At 35.3% G+C, this 13728-nt stretch overlaps 1 protein-coding gene across 1 annotated transcript in view; it reads right to left on the reverse strand.

The window, feature by feature from the left end:
- The window catches only part of LOC141430662 (peptide transporter family 1-like), a 28181-nt gene extending 14696 nt beyond the window's left edge, over positions 1–13485 (reverse strand). The window contains exons 1-7 of the mRNA XM_074091472.1: positions 13402–13485; positions 8804–8885; positions 8575–8716; positions 8406–8492; positions 6849–7123; positions 3493–3575; positions 861–1031 (exon numbers count right to left, since the gene is read on the reverse strand). Coding sequence (XP_073947573.1) covers positions 861–1031; positions 3493–3575; positions 6849–7123; positions 8406–8492; positions 8575–8716; positions 8804–8885; positions 13402–13449 — 888 coding nt within the window. The 5' untranslated portion in view covers positions 13450–13485. The remainder of the gene's footprint in view (positions 1–860; positions 1032–3492; positions 3576–6848; positions 7124–8405; positions 8493–8574; positions 8717–8803; positions 8886–13401) is intronic.
- Between the last annotated feature and the right edge of the window lie 243 nt (positions 13486–13728).

Consider the following 13728-nt stretch of genomic DNA (forward strand, 5'->3'; position numbering starts at 1 on the left):
CTCTACCGACCAACGAAATCGGCGCGGCTCTCTCGCTATTTTGTTCACAAGAAAAAAATTAACATCCAATGTGGCTGCCATCACAAAAGCAGCGTTAAGCAATATGTAATCGTCTGTACTACGCAATACATTTCATTTAATTTCATTTTTCATGTGTATTCCGGGAATAGTAACCCAGTACTTACACGTGCCGCATGCGAGTGAACACGTGTTATGCGATAGGCAGAAAAGCATAAAGTAGGCACGATTCTTATGCCTAAACGTCACTTTTATACGGCAGAGAAGTCTCTGTACTTGTACTATTACTTATTCTGTGGTAATGCCATATGAAAGTTTTTTGAATTTGCCGCGTTTTTGCAGGATCAGCTTTCATTAGCCAGACTCTATTCCCCTCCTTCGCCTATATCCACATTGACTTACGCTAAAAACTCGGTGCCCCCTTAAGTTTATTATTGTTATTATTATTTTAAAATTTATGACGGTGGAAGCATTCTACACTTCCACTGAACGTAGATATAGTTTAGATATAGTTAGTGTTTAGTATTGTAACTAAGGGACCCCATACATCCCTGTATTTCTTTTATTATTATTTTTTGTATTTTTTTTCTTTAATTGTATAATATAGTTTATAAGTATTTTATTTGTAGTTATATTTTTATGAAAAAATGACTTTCTGCCAAGTTTCTTGCGGCGCATTCTTCTTGGCAATGATGGTCTTTCCGAAAGCGCTGGTAGTTTAAAAAAAATGACGTGTAAAAGTGTCCATTGCGGCCTATTTACTGAATAAATCAATTTTGAATTTGAATTTGAGTTACATAGCGTTAATAATTCCAGAAAATTCCCTGTTTATTAAAGCATACCATCTGATCCAGTAGAGCCCAGAAGACCGGCAGGACAGTGAATAGCATCAATATGGAGAGGGTCTTCTTGATGTCTCTGATGAACCGTTTGTCGTATTGATGCTGCGTTGTGTCCAGCCAATGGGAGTTTTTGTCCTTCTTCCTCCTTAGTACAAGGTTTTTCAACCCTAACTGAAGATAAAAATACAAATATACATAAAAAGTCGGAAATATTAATACACCTCGATTTTAGTACAGTCATCTACATAAATAAGTGATCACTTTTGTACCTTGTCGCTTTCAGTCGTTACACAATTTCGTATGGCTTTTCAAACATGACGTTAAAGTGACAAGGTACAAAAGTGATCACTCATTTATAACGTTGACTGTACTTGAAACTTAGGAAGGACTGTAATATCGGCAATTGCATAATAATCTTGTTCGTTAAAAATAGTTTCATTGTATTGGTACTTACGCAATTTTATTTTTTATTCATAAATTTGGGTAGAGTTAGTTACTCAGTCTTTTCAGGAAATCGCTCTATCCATTGAAAAAACAATCGACAATAGCACATAAAACATCGTTTTAAAATATGAGGTATATAGGTATAGATTATATTAGAAGACATTAATAATTTCATGTTAACCGCCTTAAAAATGTCTTTCCGATAAATTAAATTTGTAAGCACAGGGAAATACATTGAGACGACATTCATCATGTACATTGACGGTCGCTTTTACGACAAAGTTTTATGGGGGCAATAAATTATTTTATTTTACGAATACGAGTTACGGCATGGAAAACCATCAAGGCCTTTAAGTGGACCTCGGTAATTCAATTAAGTCCTTCTTTAGAATATTACATAAACGTGGATATAAAAAAAAAGTACAAGTACACACCCCTGCTTTCTGTCTACAGTAAGTGAATTACGCAATGTCAATTTAAAGTTTGAAAAAATATGTATTGGCACATCATCGTTGACGTAATAGAGTACTTATGCGTATTTTGTTTGAGATTTGGTGGCGTATATGTTAATTTCCCTTGAACAATACCTGACACATAGTCAAAATATCATATACGGGACTTATCACGCTATTTTTACACAAGTAATATTTACGTATTTACGTACGTATATGGTATTTTGGCTATGAGTGAGAATCACGAAAGTTTAAAACGTTATAATACCTGACACGTCCCACAGCCTCTGAAATAGAGTCGTATCAGATAATTATGCACGTTTTGCTGTGTCAGATATTGGGGCTAGTTACTGTACATTCTGTAGGCCTGGTGTATTTAAATTAGGTATCACACAGTACACCATATAAAATTTTATAAAACTTAACTGCCTCATTTGAACATGCGAGCCTGACTAGTCTAAGCGAAATATTTCAAAATTAAAACGTTTTTATGACAAGTAAGATAGTTAGGCGACAGAAGTTGTCTATTTAAATCAAGAGTATCTATAAACGGTCCATGGGCCTACAACGCGACGTCTAAAACCTACGTGTTATGGAATACACCACAGTTGTTCCAAATTTTAATTAGTTAATCATACAAATTAAACAAAAACAGCGTGGCTAAACAACCTCCAACTGTTATACCAAACTCTGTTTACCTCCCAACGATTATTGAAGTGGCCAAATTTCCATGTAAATGGAGAAAATATTAACTCTTCTCATACCCGCAGGCCAACGAGTAATCGAATAAATTAAATTAACTTTGTATCTACACAATATCGACCAGCCGGAGCGGCGGAATTTGTTCTGGCTCAACTCACAGGGATTAGTGTATTCAATAAAACAAATATCGAAATTTGCAAAGTTCCTAAACATAATCGTTTCGTTTAAAAATATAACGAGTTATAATTAATAATCTAACTAATTAGGTAGGTATTGTCAGATGTGGCAACCCTACCTTCCCCAGGTCTACAATACTGAGGTGAGGTCTGCAAGACGAAGTCACGGGCAAAAGCTACTGAAAATATAAGGTTTTCCTAACCTATTTTCAAGCATTTTCAAATAAAATTCACCGAATCCACCCAAACCAATTGACTACGGAAACTAAAACAATGCAGCGGCAAAAGCCATCTCTTCTGATCCGTGTAGGTACTAGACACGGCCGAATTGAATACAATGGAATTTCATTGGAAACCCGAATTTTCAAATAACACAATGGACAGGCTTTGGGCACCCATGTTAGTTTTTTTAACAACAAGCCTAGTGTAGTAAACAATGAATAATTATGATGCGTATTTATTTTTTAATATAAACTGAAATATTAAATAGTAATCCGGAATATACCAAGCAAGTCGGGTCTCATTATTGAGATTTTTTGGGTCGGTCACAATTTTTAATGGGTCCCGACTGTTGAACTTTGTTACTTAACAAAGTTTTAGAATATTAAGCTTTTTTTGTTTTTTTTTTTTATTGAATTAATTGAATCAGGCGTTGCTTTGCGGTGATCCTTATCAATGAACTAAGTATAAACAATTGCTTTGCTCACCATTAGATGTCTGCCGTGCGCTGTTTGTTGCAATAGATGTAATAATGTACGTTACACCTATCGCTATCGTAAGGTCGCGGGTGAGAAAAGTAGTCGTTTATAGTTAATCTTTAATTTAACAAAAACGTCATTATTACAGTAAAATACTTACAGTGACACATTTTATGAAGTCGACGACCACATTTCCTTCGGGCTTTTTCATGATATATCGGCTTTTCGCACTCACGAATATAACTAGAAACAAATGAAATCAAGTTTTAGTTAATTTGGAAAACAAATTAAAAGGGAACGGTTTTACCCAAGCTAGCTCTTTGGGGTTTCACCGAAAATGAGATTTATTTTAACATCGTGAGTTCTCTCGTACTTTATACAGAACAAATTACGGCTAAACGGCCAATTACGTATTTTATAAAGCACAAATTGTTCATTGTCAGTAAAGAATTTCAAGAATGTTGAAATAATATCCGAAATAATAAAAGCTGGTGTATGTGTATTACATTATGTAACTGTTAAAAAAAAGTTAAGATTCAGGAGGTTAAAAAATAGTATATTTTTTATCGAGGTACTTATCTAAGCCAATATATACCCGAGCTTTAGCGAGGGTGTCTATTTATCCGAGGGTTTATATTGACTTAGTCTCGAGGTGAAAACTCTATTTTTCACTTCGATTGCGAGAAAAAAAATGTCATTTCTATGAAAGAATTAATGCGTTTCTTTCCTACAGTCGGCGGCAAAAGATTATCAATTATGTCTTTTGCTCTTTGCTCGACATCATAATTTTCACTATCACTTGACGACATTGTGAGAATAATCAATTTATTTTAATCGCTTACGATTTACGCTCTACAACAATTTCAGAACTAAGACCACGTAAACTAAGAACGCAACATTTTCGTCATGAAAATGGTCTACACACAATCTTATTTTATGCCAAAAACTAAGCAAGTACCTACTGGCTGTTTGAGTTTATCTAAGTCACTCGAAGTAAATTAAAAAAATAATTACTTTTACTTCTTAGGGACTAAAGTACTCACTTTACTACCGCCTTGTAAGGCTATATTGACCTACTTTTAGAGCATGAGAAGTGAAAAGTATTATTTCATACTTGCTATTCGCTACAGAATCATTCTAACAAGTGTTACAAACGCACTCACAAACAAACTTTCGCAATTATACTAGTATCAGTAGGATATAAGTAACTAAAGATTTAATATAAACTTAAAGGTGATGAAAAATACCATTAATTTAATCGTGTTTTAAACCCTGGGACCTCGAGGTAGTTACCTACATTTAGTTAAATAGTTCACTACAAGTATACCTAAGCATGAAATCTTCATATTATGACAGGAGGCCTGTGCGCAGCCTTTGAAGAGATAATCAGACACAAATGGTTTTTGAATATTAATCAACCCCCTAATTCGTTAAATAAATCCAAACACGCCTCCCGCGTGTAGCGTGCGTGTCTAATTTCTCATAAATACCATGCAAGTAATATGTAAGGTTTACTCTCTACTCGGTCAAAATTTATCCGTATTTCTGATAGTTAAAGTATAAATTTAAATGAAAATTAATTATTATTAAGACGTTTTCAGACTCAGGTAGTTATAGTTTAAAGTCACATCACGTAATTTGTTGAGATTTCTCGCGGCGTTTGACCTTTCGTAAGAACAAGTAGATGAATTAAGAACTAAGATAAATCTTAACAATTAAAATTACCTCCTGAGGCCCGACGTAAAATTTCTATTTTCTGTTTTTATTTGTTTTTTTTTTTATTCGACTGGATGGCAAACGAACGCCGCTAAACCGCTAGTCTGTAACCGCGCTTGCTTACGCACTACATTTGTAACAGCGATATACTTGAATACAATTAGCAGTTTTTGCCGACTCAATGCTTTCCTTTAGAAATAGAAATAAACTTTATTGTTTTATGTGATAATGTTTGTTGAAGGTTATATTCTAGACAGGAAACGTTATTGCTGATCTAAATAGAGACAGATAAGAGCAATACCATCTGGAAATAAACTTTAGTTGCATGATTCGATAACGAAGATCGCGCGTGAGGTCTATATTATACTGAGTGACTTCATCACATGCGTCTGGGGGGCTACTACGAAATTCGAAAATTGAAGTTTGTATCGTACTGTCCCTCTCACTCTCGTATTAAATAATATAAGCGTCAGCGGGACGGCAAGATACGAAGTTCGAATTTTGCACTTCGTAGTATAGGCATACTTGTAGGTACTATTATCTATTCTATGGTATAGAGCCTGGAGGGTTACCACGAAACTCAAAACTCGAAGTTCGTATCGTACTCGCTCTCGTATTAAATAGTATAAGTGTCAGAGGGACCGCACGACACAAACTTCGAGGTTCGAGTTTCGTAGTAGCCCAGCTGTTTCAAACGGATTTGCCTGTTCACAATGTCTTTCGTGACTGACCATAGACCGATGAGCGATATGTTGAGTGTTTTACAGCACAACCTGAATGTACCTATCTCGCTCGGGACTTGTCGGTTTTCTTGGCTTTTCTGAAGATTCCAAAGGAAAAAAAAACACGAGTTGCGATTTTTTATACATTTAGAATTTTACACACAATTTGGGTGATTAATATACTTAATGCTACATACATTTATTTTCATTGATCTAATACGAAAATAACTGTTTGTATGTTTGTTTATCTACTACCTATTCACACTTAAACCATCGAACCAATTTATTTGAAATTTGATATGGGGATAGTTTAAGACCCTGGAAAGGCCATAATGATAGTTTTAATCCCGGAAAATTACAAAGTTCCCGCTAGAGAGCGCTAAACGAATTCTTCGTAGATAAATTTAAGTTGGGGGCAGCAGCTAGTAAATAAATAAATTACATTAGTTAGTACCTAGTTGAATGAATGAAATTGAGAAAGACCTCTGTGCCCTACCTACACGCAGAAAACTGGAAAGTACCTAGTTGAATGAATGAAATTGAGAAAGACCTCCCTGTGCCCTACACGCAGAAAACTGGAAGGAGATAGCACGAGATAGAGCGGTATGGCATCATATCGGAGGCCCAGATCCACTTCGGTGCCCTTAGTGTAAGCTTTCGGTTGCAAAATACGTCTCGATCGCGTTCGCGTTAAAATCTCAATTTGTATGCAAACACGAACAGCGCCTCTAGCGGAACGTTTGCGAGGTTCGTGTTTCCATACAAATTGAGATTTTAACGCGAACGCGATCGAGACGTATTTTGTAACCGAAAACTTACACTACGGGTACTGGTCGCTGATCCAGCGGCGTACGTAAATTTATGTTTGTGTTGTTTATTTTAGGCTCTCACCCGAGTCTGAACACCGACGCTACCCTCGTACAACTGCCAACCGATAGTGTTTTTTTCAACCTCGACATTGGCGGAATCATTGATAATTTCGATGGAGCTATATTTTTTTTAGTTACAGCGCGTCTTGTAGTGATTAGGTATGCGCTTCGTTTTAACAGAGGGGATATGAATCAGTGAAATAACTCACCTATAGAACACAATACGACCAATCCTGGCGCGCCGAACGCCAGCGAATAGCAATCTTTATCCCCGAAGCATGACACCTCAGACCGGAGTATAGGCGACACAGTCTTCGCAATCAGAGCCCCTGTGCACGAGTTGAAGTATAACACGCTGAAGTATATAGCCAGGTGTTTTTCCTGGCGGGGGAGGTCGAACTGATCGCCGCCGAAAGCCGTGACACAAGGCTTTATGCCTCCAGTGCCGATTGTTATTAAAAGGAGACCGATTATGGTGCATAATCTGGAAAAAAGAACGTGAGACATGATTTAAAACTAAGTCCGACGATTTTCGAACTTTACAAAAGATTCTTTTCAAGGGTAAGGGTGTGATCGAAACTGGTCGAACCGTTTTTGACTTACAATCGTGAAAGAGGTTTCAATAAAACAATGTTGCACGACACATTATAAGTTGAAACAGCGCTCATACTGGATTGATCGATTCCAAAGTCCTACCGGATCTTTTTGTCACAAGTACCTACGTTTGTAGCGCGCTCAAGCATTCCACACGATACCTAACTACTTATATAAGAACGAAATATATTACTATGGTTTTCAAGCCAATTGTCGTAACAATGGCGTTGAGGCGTGGCGTAATCATTTTAACTAGGCAACACGGGTAAAAAAAGCTTTGCCATTTTTATTAATATTAAATGGTGCCTAACTATTATAATGATGATGTCTCTATGTTTCTTCATCGAAGATTTACGAATAGACAGCTTGATATTTTATCATGTTTTAGGCGTAGAATCAGTTAGTGATCAAAACGAATCCAAACAAAACATATGTGCTATTATTTTTTATAAAGTCAAAAGTGTACTAGTGTGCTGGATATCCTAGCTGCAGCATCATCATCATCATCATCATCAACTCATGCTGTTGCCATCACTGCATTATATGTAGAATCATACTGATCGAAACTAATCCAAACACGATATATCTACTATGGTTTTATCAAGATTATACTGGTGTTCTGGACATCCTGGCTGCAGCATCAGGCTGAGAATTCCATAATCTTGCATAGTTATATAGCATACACGGGTGTTTCAAATTTTAGGTCCCAAATATGTTTGAACGTAAAGTAAATACCCATTATGCGTCTAAGATTCCTACCGCCGCGAACAAAAGAGTTGATGATCTTGAAACGGCTGAACCGATTTTGATAAAACATGTTTAAGATCCATCGCTGGAAAACCTGCTCTCAAATAAAAAAAAACCGCATTCAAATCGGTCCACCCGTTTAAGAGCTACGGTGCCACAGACAGACACACATAACGGTCAAACTTATAACACCCCTCTTTTTGTGTTGGGGGGTTAAAAACAAATAGAGACGGCATCACATTTTAGCCGTCAGTTAACACTAATACATAGGTACTTATACTCTTTGCACTAATCAATTGACGTCGAAACAGCCCCTTAGTGTTGTGACCGTGAAACGAACTTTACAAAATATCGTTAAATAACGTTTAAAAATGAATAACGACGATGCATTTGGTACAAAAATAATAAAAATGATTGATACTCACCGCCCAGGAAGTCCTAACGGGGGAATAGCTGTTATAGCAACCAATAAATTTCCAGCTGCATACACAAACATCATGTACAAAATTGTTCTGAAACAAGGTTACATACTCGCATTATTTACTTTTATAAGTCTTTACCTTATTACAGTAAACAAGAATCTTTCTGTATTACCTGAATTTTCCGAGGTAATTGTCGGCAAGTATTCCACCAATAATTGGAAACAGATATACGAAAGTAGAAAACGCATGATACGTTTCAGTAGCTCCATCATCTGAATATCCCAATTTACTTCTTAGGTATAATGTCAAGAATGCTGTAATATTATAGAAATATTACATAAATTAAGTGAAAACTTAAATGATATTCAAAATATTAAATGAAGTGTCAGAGTATTGCTCACCTCGCATGCCAGAGTAAGAAAGTCGCTCGCAAAACTCGGCGAGCATTATAATAACTACAATTCGAGGAAACCGGTTATTGACCTAGAACAAAATTTGAACTAAGATAAGTGCTGAATTTCATTACGAACATATTTAGATTTCTATAACTCGAAAGGAAAAACAGATTAACGAGATCACTTCTAAAGAGCAGGGTTATCACAAGTAAAGGTAAAATCCACAAACTTTTTGTTTGTAGTTACGTGACGTTAAAACAGTTTATTTTGGAGTTATAAACATGCATTTGCAGTTCCAAATAGACTAACACTAATGAATGGAGGAGTGGGTTTTAAACAGTTAAGTTTATCTTTCAGTAAGAATTGCGAAAAATAACTTCGACGTTTCGATCACATTGCAACGGTCGTGGTCTCCAAATAGATTTGTATTTTTATCAGACGTATGACACTAATGTTAATTAATTAATTAATTAATATAACATTCGATGCGTGATTCCAACTTGTAGGTACTTGCCTGGTTTTATATATGTGGGTTATCCACGAGTGATGTGGTAGCCTGTTATAAAAGGAATACTCGACTCCCTGAAATTTCTAAACGCTCAATAAAACCAAAGTGGTAGCAGCAACTTCACTACCGGTTTAAAGGTTAGTGAAGTCTGTTAACGACGCTTTTTATCGCTGGAGAGTTTAAAATGGGATTTATTAGAGAAAGTTGGCGTCAGTTAGGCTCATTCCGACGAAGTCTACCTAGTTATGTGAGCTAGTTTACCAGAAGAGGATCACGGCATTTACATTCATGAATCTAATTTATGATAATTCGTTTAAAAAGGGTCGTGAACGTTGAAATTTCCTCGGAAATCTCTCATATTATATTAGTAACGGTTTTTCAAAAAATATTTCTATTCTGACGGTGGATGAGCTAAAGTAGGATGTGAAGAGGAGCTATTTTACTTGGCATTTATAACAGTTTACTACTAATTCATTCGAGACTAAAAATAACTAACCCCGTGTGAGCTGCTAGCCGATAAGTTTAGTAACAGTAGGCTTGTTGTTTAACTGGCAGTCACTATTTCTGTCATTCGTTCAATATAAGATGATGGTATGAAAGAGATGCTGAATGCGATTGTACTTGTAAGCGCGATAGCGCGATCTAATATTGTTTATTGAGTTTTTTACCTACATTATAGGACTTTGCTAAATTATTACGTTGACTCACGCGCTACGATTTTTTTAATTACAATGATCGAAGTTAATATTTGTGGTCACTATTTTGATCTAGAACTTTTTTTACTTTCGAACATAAATTGTTTAAGTAATTTCTGTTTTTTTTTTCTTTCTTTGTTTACAAAGATTATAATACTACAAACAACTTTACTGTCTTCAGGAACCTTTAGAGTATAATACTTTAAGAAAGAAAAAAAGATACCTAGATTACATTTTTTATAACACTTAAAATATATAGGTAGGTAAAATGATCACTTATAATGAGCATTCACCATTACAACTATCATTTGATAGAATAATAAAAAAACTAGAACCGTCAACATGTATAGGTATTCATTATTATCTAAAAAAAGTTATGCTAATTAAAGTCGGTGGTTTTATAAGATATAGGGGCTGTTTCACCATCCATTGATTAGAATTAACTGACGGTTAAATGTGATGCCGTCTCCGTCTATTCGAACAAAACAAATAGAGACGGCATCACACCTAACCACCATTTACTAATCAATGGATGGTGAAACAGCCCCTTAGAAGTAAGTACCCTGACATATTTTGAATATTTGAATTCGTATTATTTGTTAATGTATTATTTACGTCTAACATAGCCAAGTGATGAAAGCAGAATCAATGGAGATCTCTCCTTTGCAGGGCTCCATCAAGATACAAAAAAACTAGGGAACCTTTTTTATGGTGGTGGCAGCACCTCCAAACCCCCAATTTCTTCCTTTCTGTTATATTCGACAAATATAAGAGCTTTTGACAGTTATATAGTCTATATTGATTGTTACATTCAACAAAGCTTTTAGCACATAACTTTTCGAAAATATGAATTATTATACCAAATTAAGGTATAGAACAGAAGTTCCATAGCATTTGAAGACAAAGTCAGAGTCAACGTCAAAGTGTTTATTGTATGTTACACAGGTGTTATGAGTTATATATACGTTTCTCTGTAACATGTCAATACGACATACAATTTATCTTAACGACTATATTATGTAAGATCTAAAGTAATTGCATACATTCTTATACATTATTAAAATATACATTATTAAATTAAAATCCTTGCACAATCCAATTACTTATGGAAATTAAGTTTGAAATTTACCACGAGCTTTTACGGTGAAGAAAAACATCGTGAGGAAACCTGCACAAATCTGTAAAGCAATTCAATGGAGTGTGTGATGCGTGGGAACTATGACCCAAGCCCTCTCATTCTGAGAAGAGGCCTGTGCCCAGCAGTAAGCCGTATATGCTGGTATGATGATGAGATGATGATGAGTAAGAGAAATAACAGAAAAAAAATATGCCTTTTGATTCGTAGCACATGAGGAGATACTGCTTTATCTAACTGATTTTAGGATAATCACCGACACGAGATCACAAGGAGTCATTGTTATGTAGTTTTGAAAATCATTTCGGATATTAAAATTTTAATTCATTGAACAATTTGAACCTCATTTAGTACATTTGGCAGTTAGTCTGTACTTTGAATAGTCCGCTAAGACATAAAGTATGCTGTAATATGTACCACCCATAGTGTACTAAACAATGGTGATGGTGACGATTACAGAAAATTTTATAGTTTCTGTGTCTTCCAAGAAAAAATTAGAAGTGTTGGATTTCAATTATCTCATAGCGTATCCTGTTTGAAGTGTTTGATTAGGTCCTTAGGATAATGGTTTTTTCGCTCCAGAAATAATTGCTTTAGTTAAGTAGGTCCTATATGCCAAATAATGAATTGTGAATTTCTCAGCCTGTAGAATATTACAACGAATTTTTTTCTTAAATGGATGACCGTGCCTTGCCCGGTTTTAGAATAGAACGGACTTATCTCTTCTCGTGGCTGTTATAAAAGGCGACTAAGGGGCCTAATGTACGAGTGGGGAGTATTCCTCTCACTGGCTATCTATGAACTCCGGACCTCAGCTTTACGGTGTGGAAGACAAAGGGAAATAGAGCCCATCAGGTAAACGACTAATAGGTGCACTTCTGCTGGCTAGTGCCGAGGCCCGACTTCAAACTGGTACCTAGATTAAGGTTTATATAAAAATGGTTTATTATTTTTTGCTTGTTAGTTTTTTCGGTGGTTTAATTTTTTTTTCAAAGTTTTTATTTTATAATTTCTTCCCACCTTTAGGGCAGTAATTTCTTTCCAAATTTATATGGGACCAACTTCGAGGTATACCCTATATAATCAAAAAATAATTATCAAAATCGTACTAATCTGTACAGTTATGCGTGGTCAAACATTAAAAAAATATATACGCGCCGACTTGAGAACCTCTCGTTTTTTTTTCGTCGGTTAGCAAAATTGGCATGAGTGTTCATTAGTGATCCTTAACCAACGACTACGACCACTATGTCAATATTGTAGCAACTTCGAAGATTAATGATGTGTTTTCAATAAGACTTGGGTGCAACTATCAGAGAAATATCGTGTGCCAAACAACCGCGTATACAGAACAACGGATGACCGATAGAATCTTTTCCAACTTTGACATTTACAGAATCTATAATATCGATGTAGGTATACTCTTATTTACCCAAATTTCATTTGCCCGAATTTCAACTCCCATAATAGTGTTTCTTATAAATTCATTTGCACTACTCATTGCTTACCATATTGATCAAATGACAGAATCTTTGTTTCCCATAATATTAATTTAAATAATTTCATTTCTCATAATGATTGCAAGCCATAAGTATCACATTCCATAATGTCATTTGCCATTCATGTAAATGGTGAGTATCGACACTATATACTGATAAATCCCATACGTCAAACAAGCCTTTGAATTAGGAAAAATTTTACCCACATAGTTAGGTTAAAATTGCGACATTTGATTTGTGCGAGCGAGCGAAGCGAGCGAGCAAGACGGTTCGGAGCAGAAGCTACTCAGATAGATTAGGTTCATAAGGCTAAGGCGGGAGCGAAGCGCATAGGTATTTTTTTATAGCAGCCCGGATAATAAAGATAATAGATAGGTTAGTAATAGAAAAAAGCTATTTTAATCAATCATAATCGAGATAAACACTATTTTATATGGAATATGGCGTTTGAATATTCTATTAAATAATATTATTGCACTTAATAATATGGAAAACAATACGTATTGCATTCGTATCATTATGGCATCTAATTTTCGGGAAAATAAGAATAAAACAAATAATTATTCTAGTAAACGATACATTCGGGCAAATGAAGTTTCGGGCATATGAACATCGGGAAAATTAAATTATAGCATATAACTTTCGGGCAAACAATAGATAACGATCGATATAACTATATTTTCTAAAATTGTTTGATTGATTGATCGTGTGCCAATTAAGCTTAAGAAAGTCTTAGCTAATTATCCTATAAATAATAAATTACGCACCGGTGGTTTTGTATCACATTCCGAATCTTCTTTGTTCGCGTCGCTCATCTTGGGAGAACACAACACTCTTGGGAGTTATGTGACAAATAATCAAACAAAGTACGATGTTTCATTTATATTGTTTTCTATTACACGTGTTTTCACAGCAAACAACCCTATCGCATCACGGCTCGACTTAACCAATCAACTTAATTGATACCGACGCAAAGACAAACAGTGTTCTTAGTCAATGCTACGCTAATTTTATCATGTGTAGTTGCTTAAATATTGCGATAGTTCTCGTAGGTATGGGAAACAAAAAACAAAAATATATCAACGATCGAAAAA

The sequence above is a fragment of the Choristoneura fumiferana genome, chromosome 8 (genome assembly GCF_025370935.1).
Source record: "Choristoneura fumiferana chromosome 8, NRCan_CFum_1, whole genome shotgun sequence".
NCBI lineage: Eukaryota > Metazoa > Arthropoda > Insecta > Lepidoptera > Tortricidae > Choristoneura > Choristoneura fumiferana.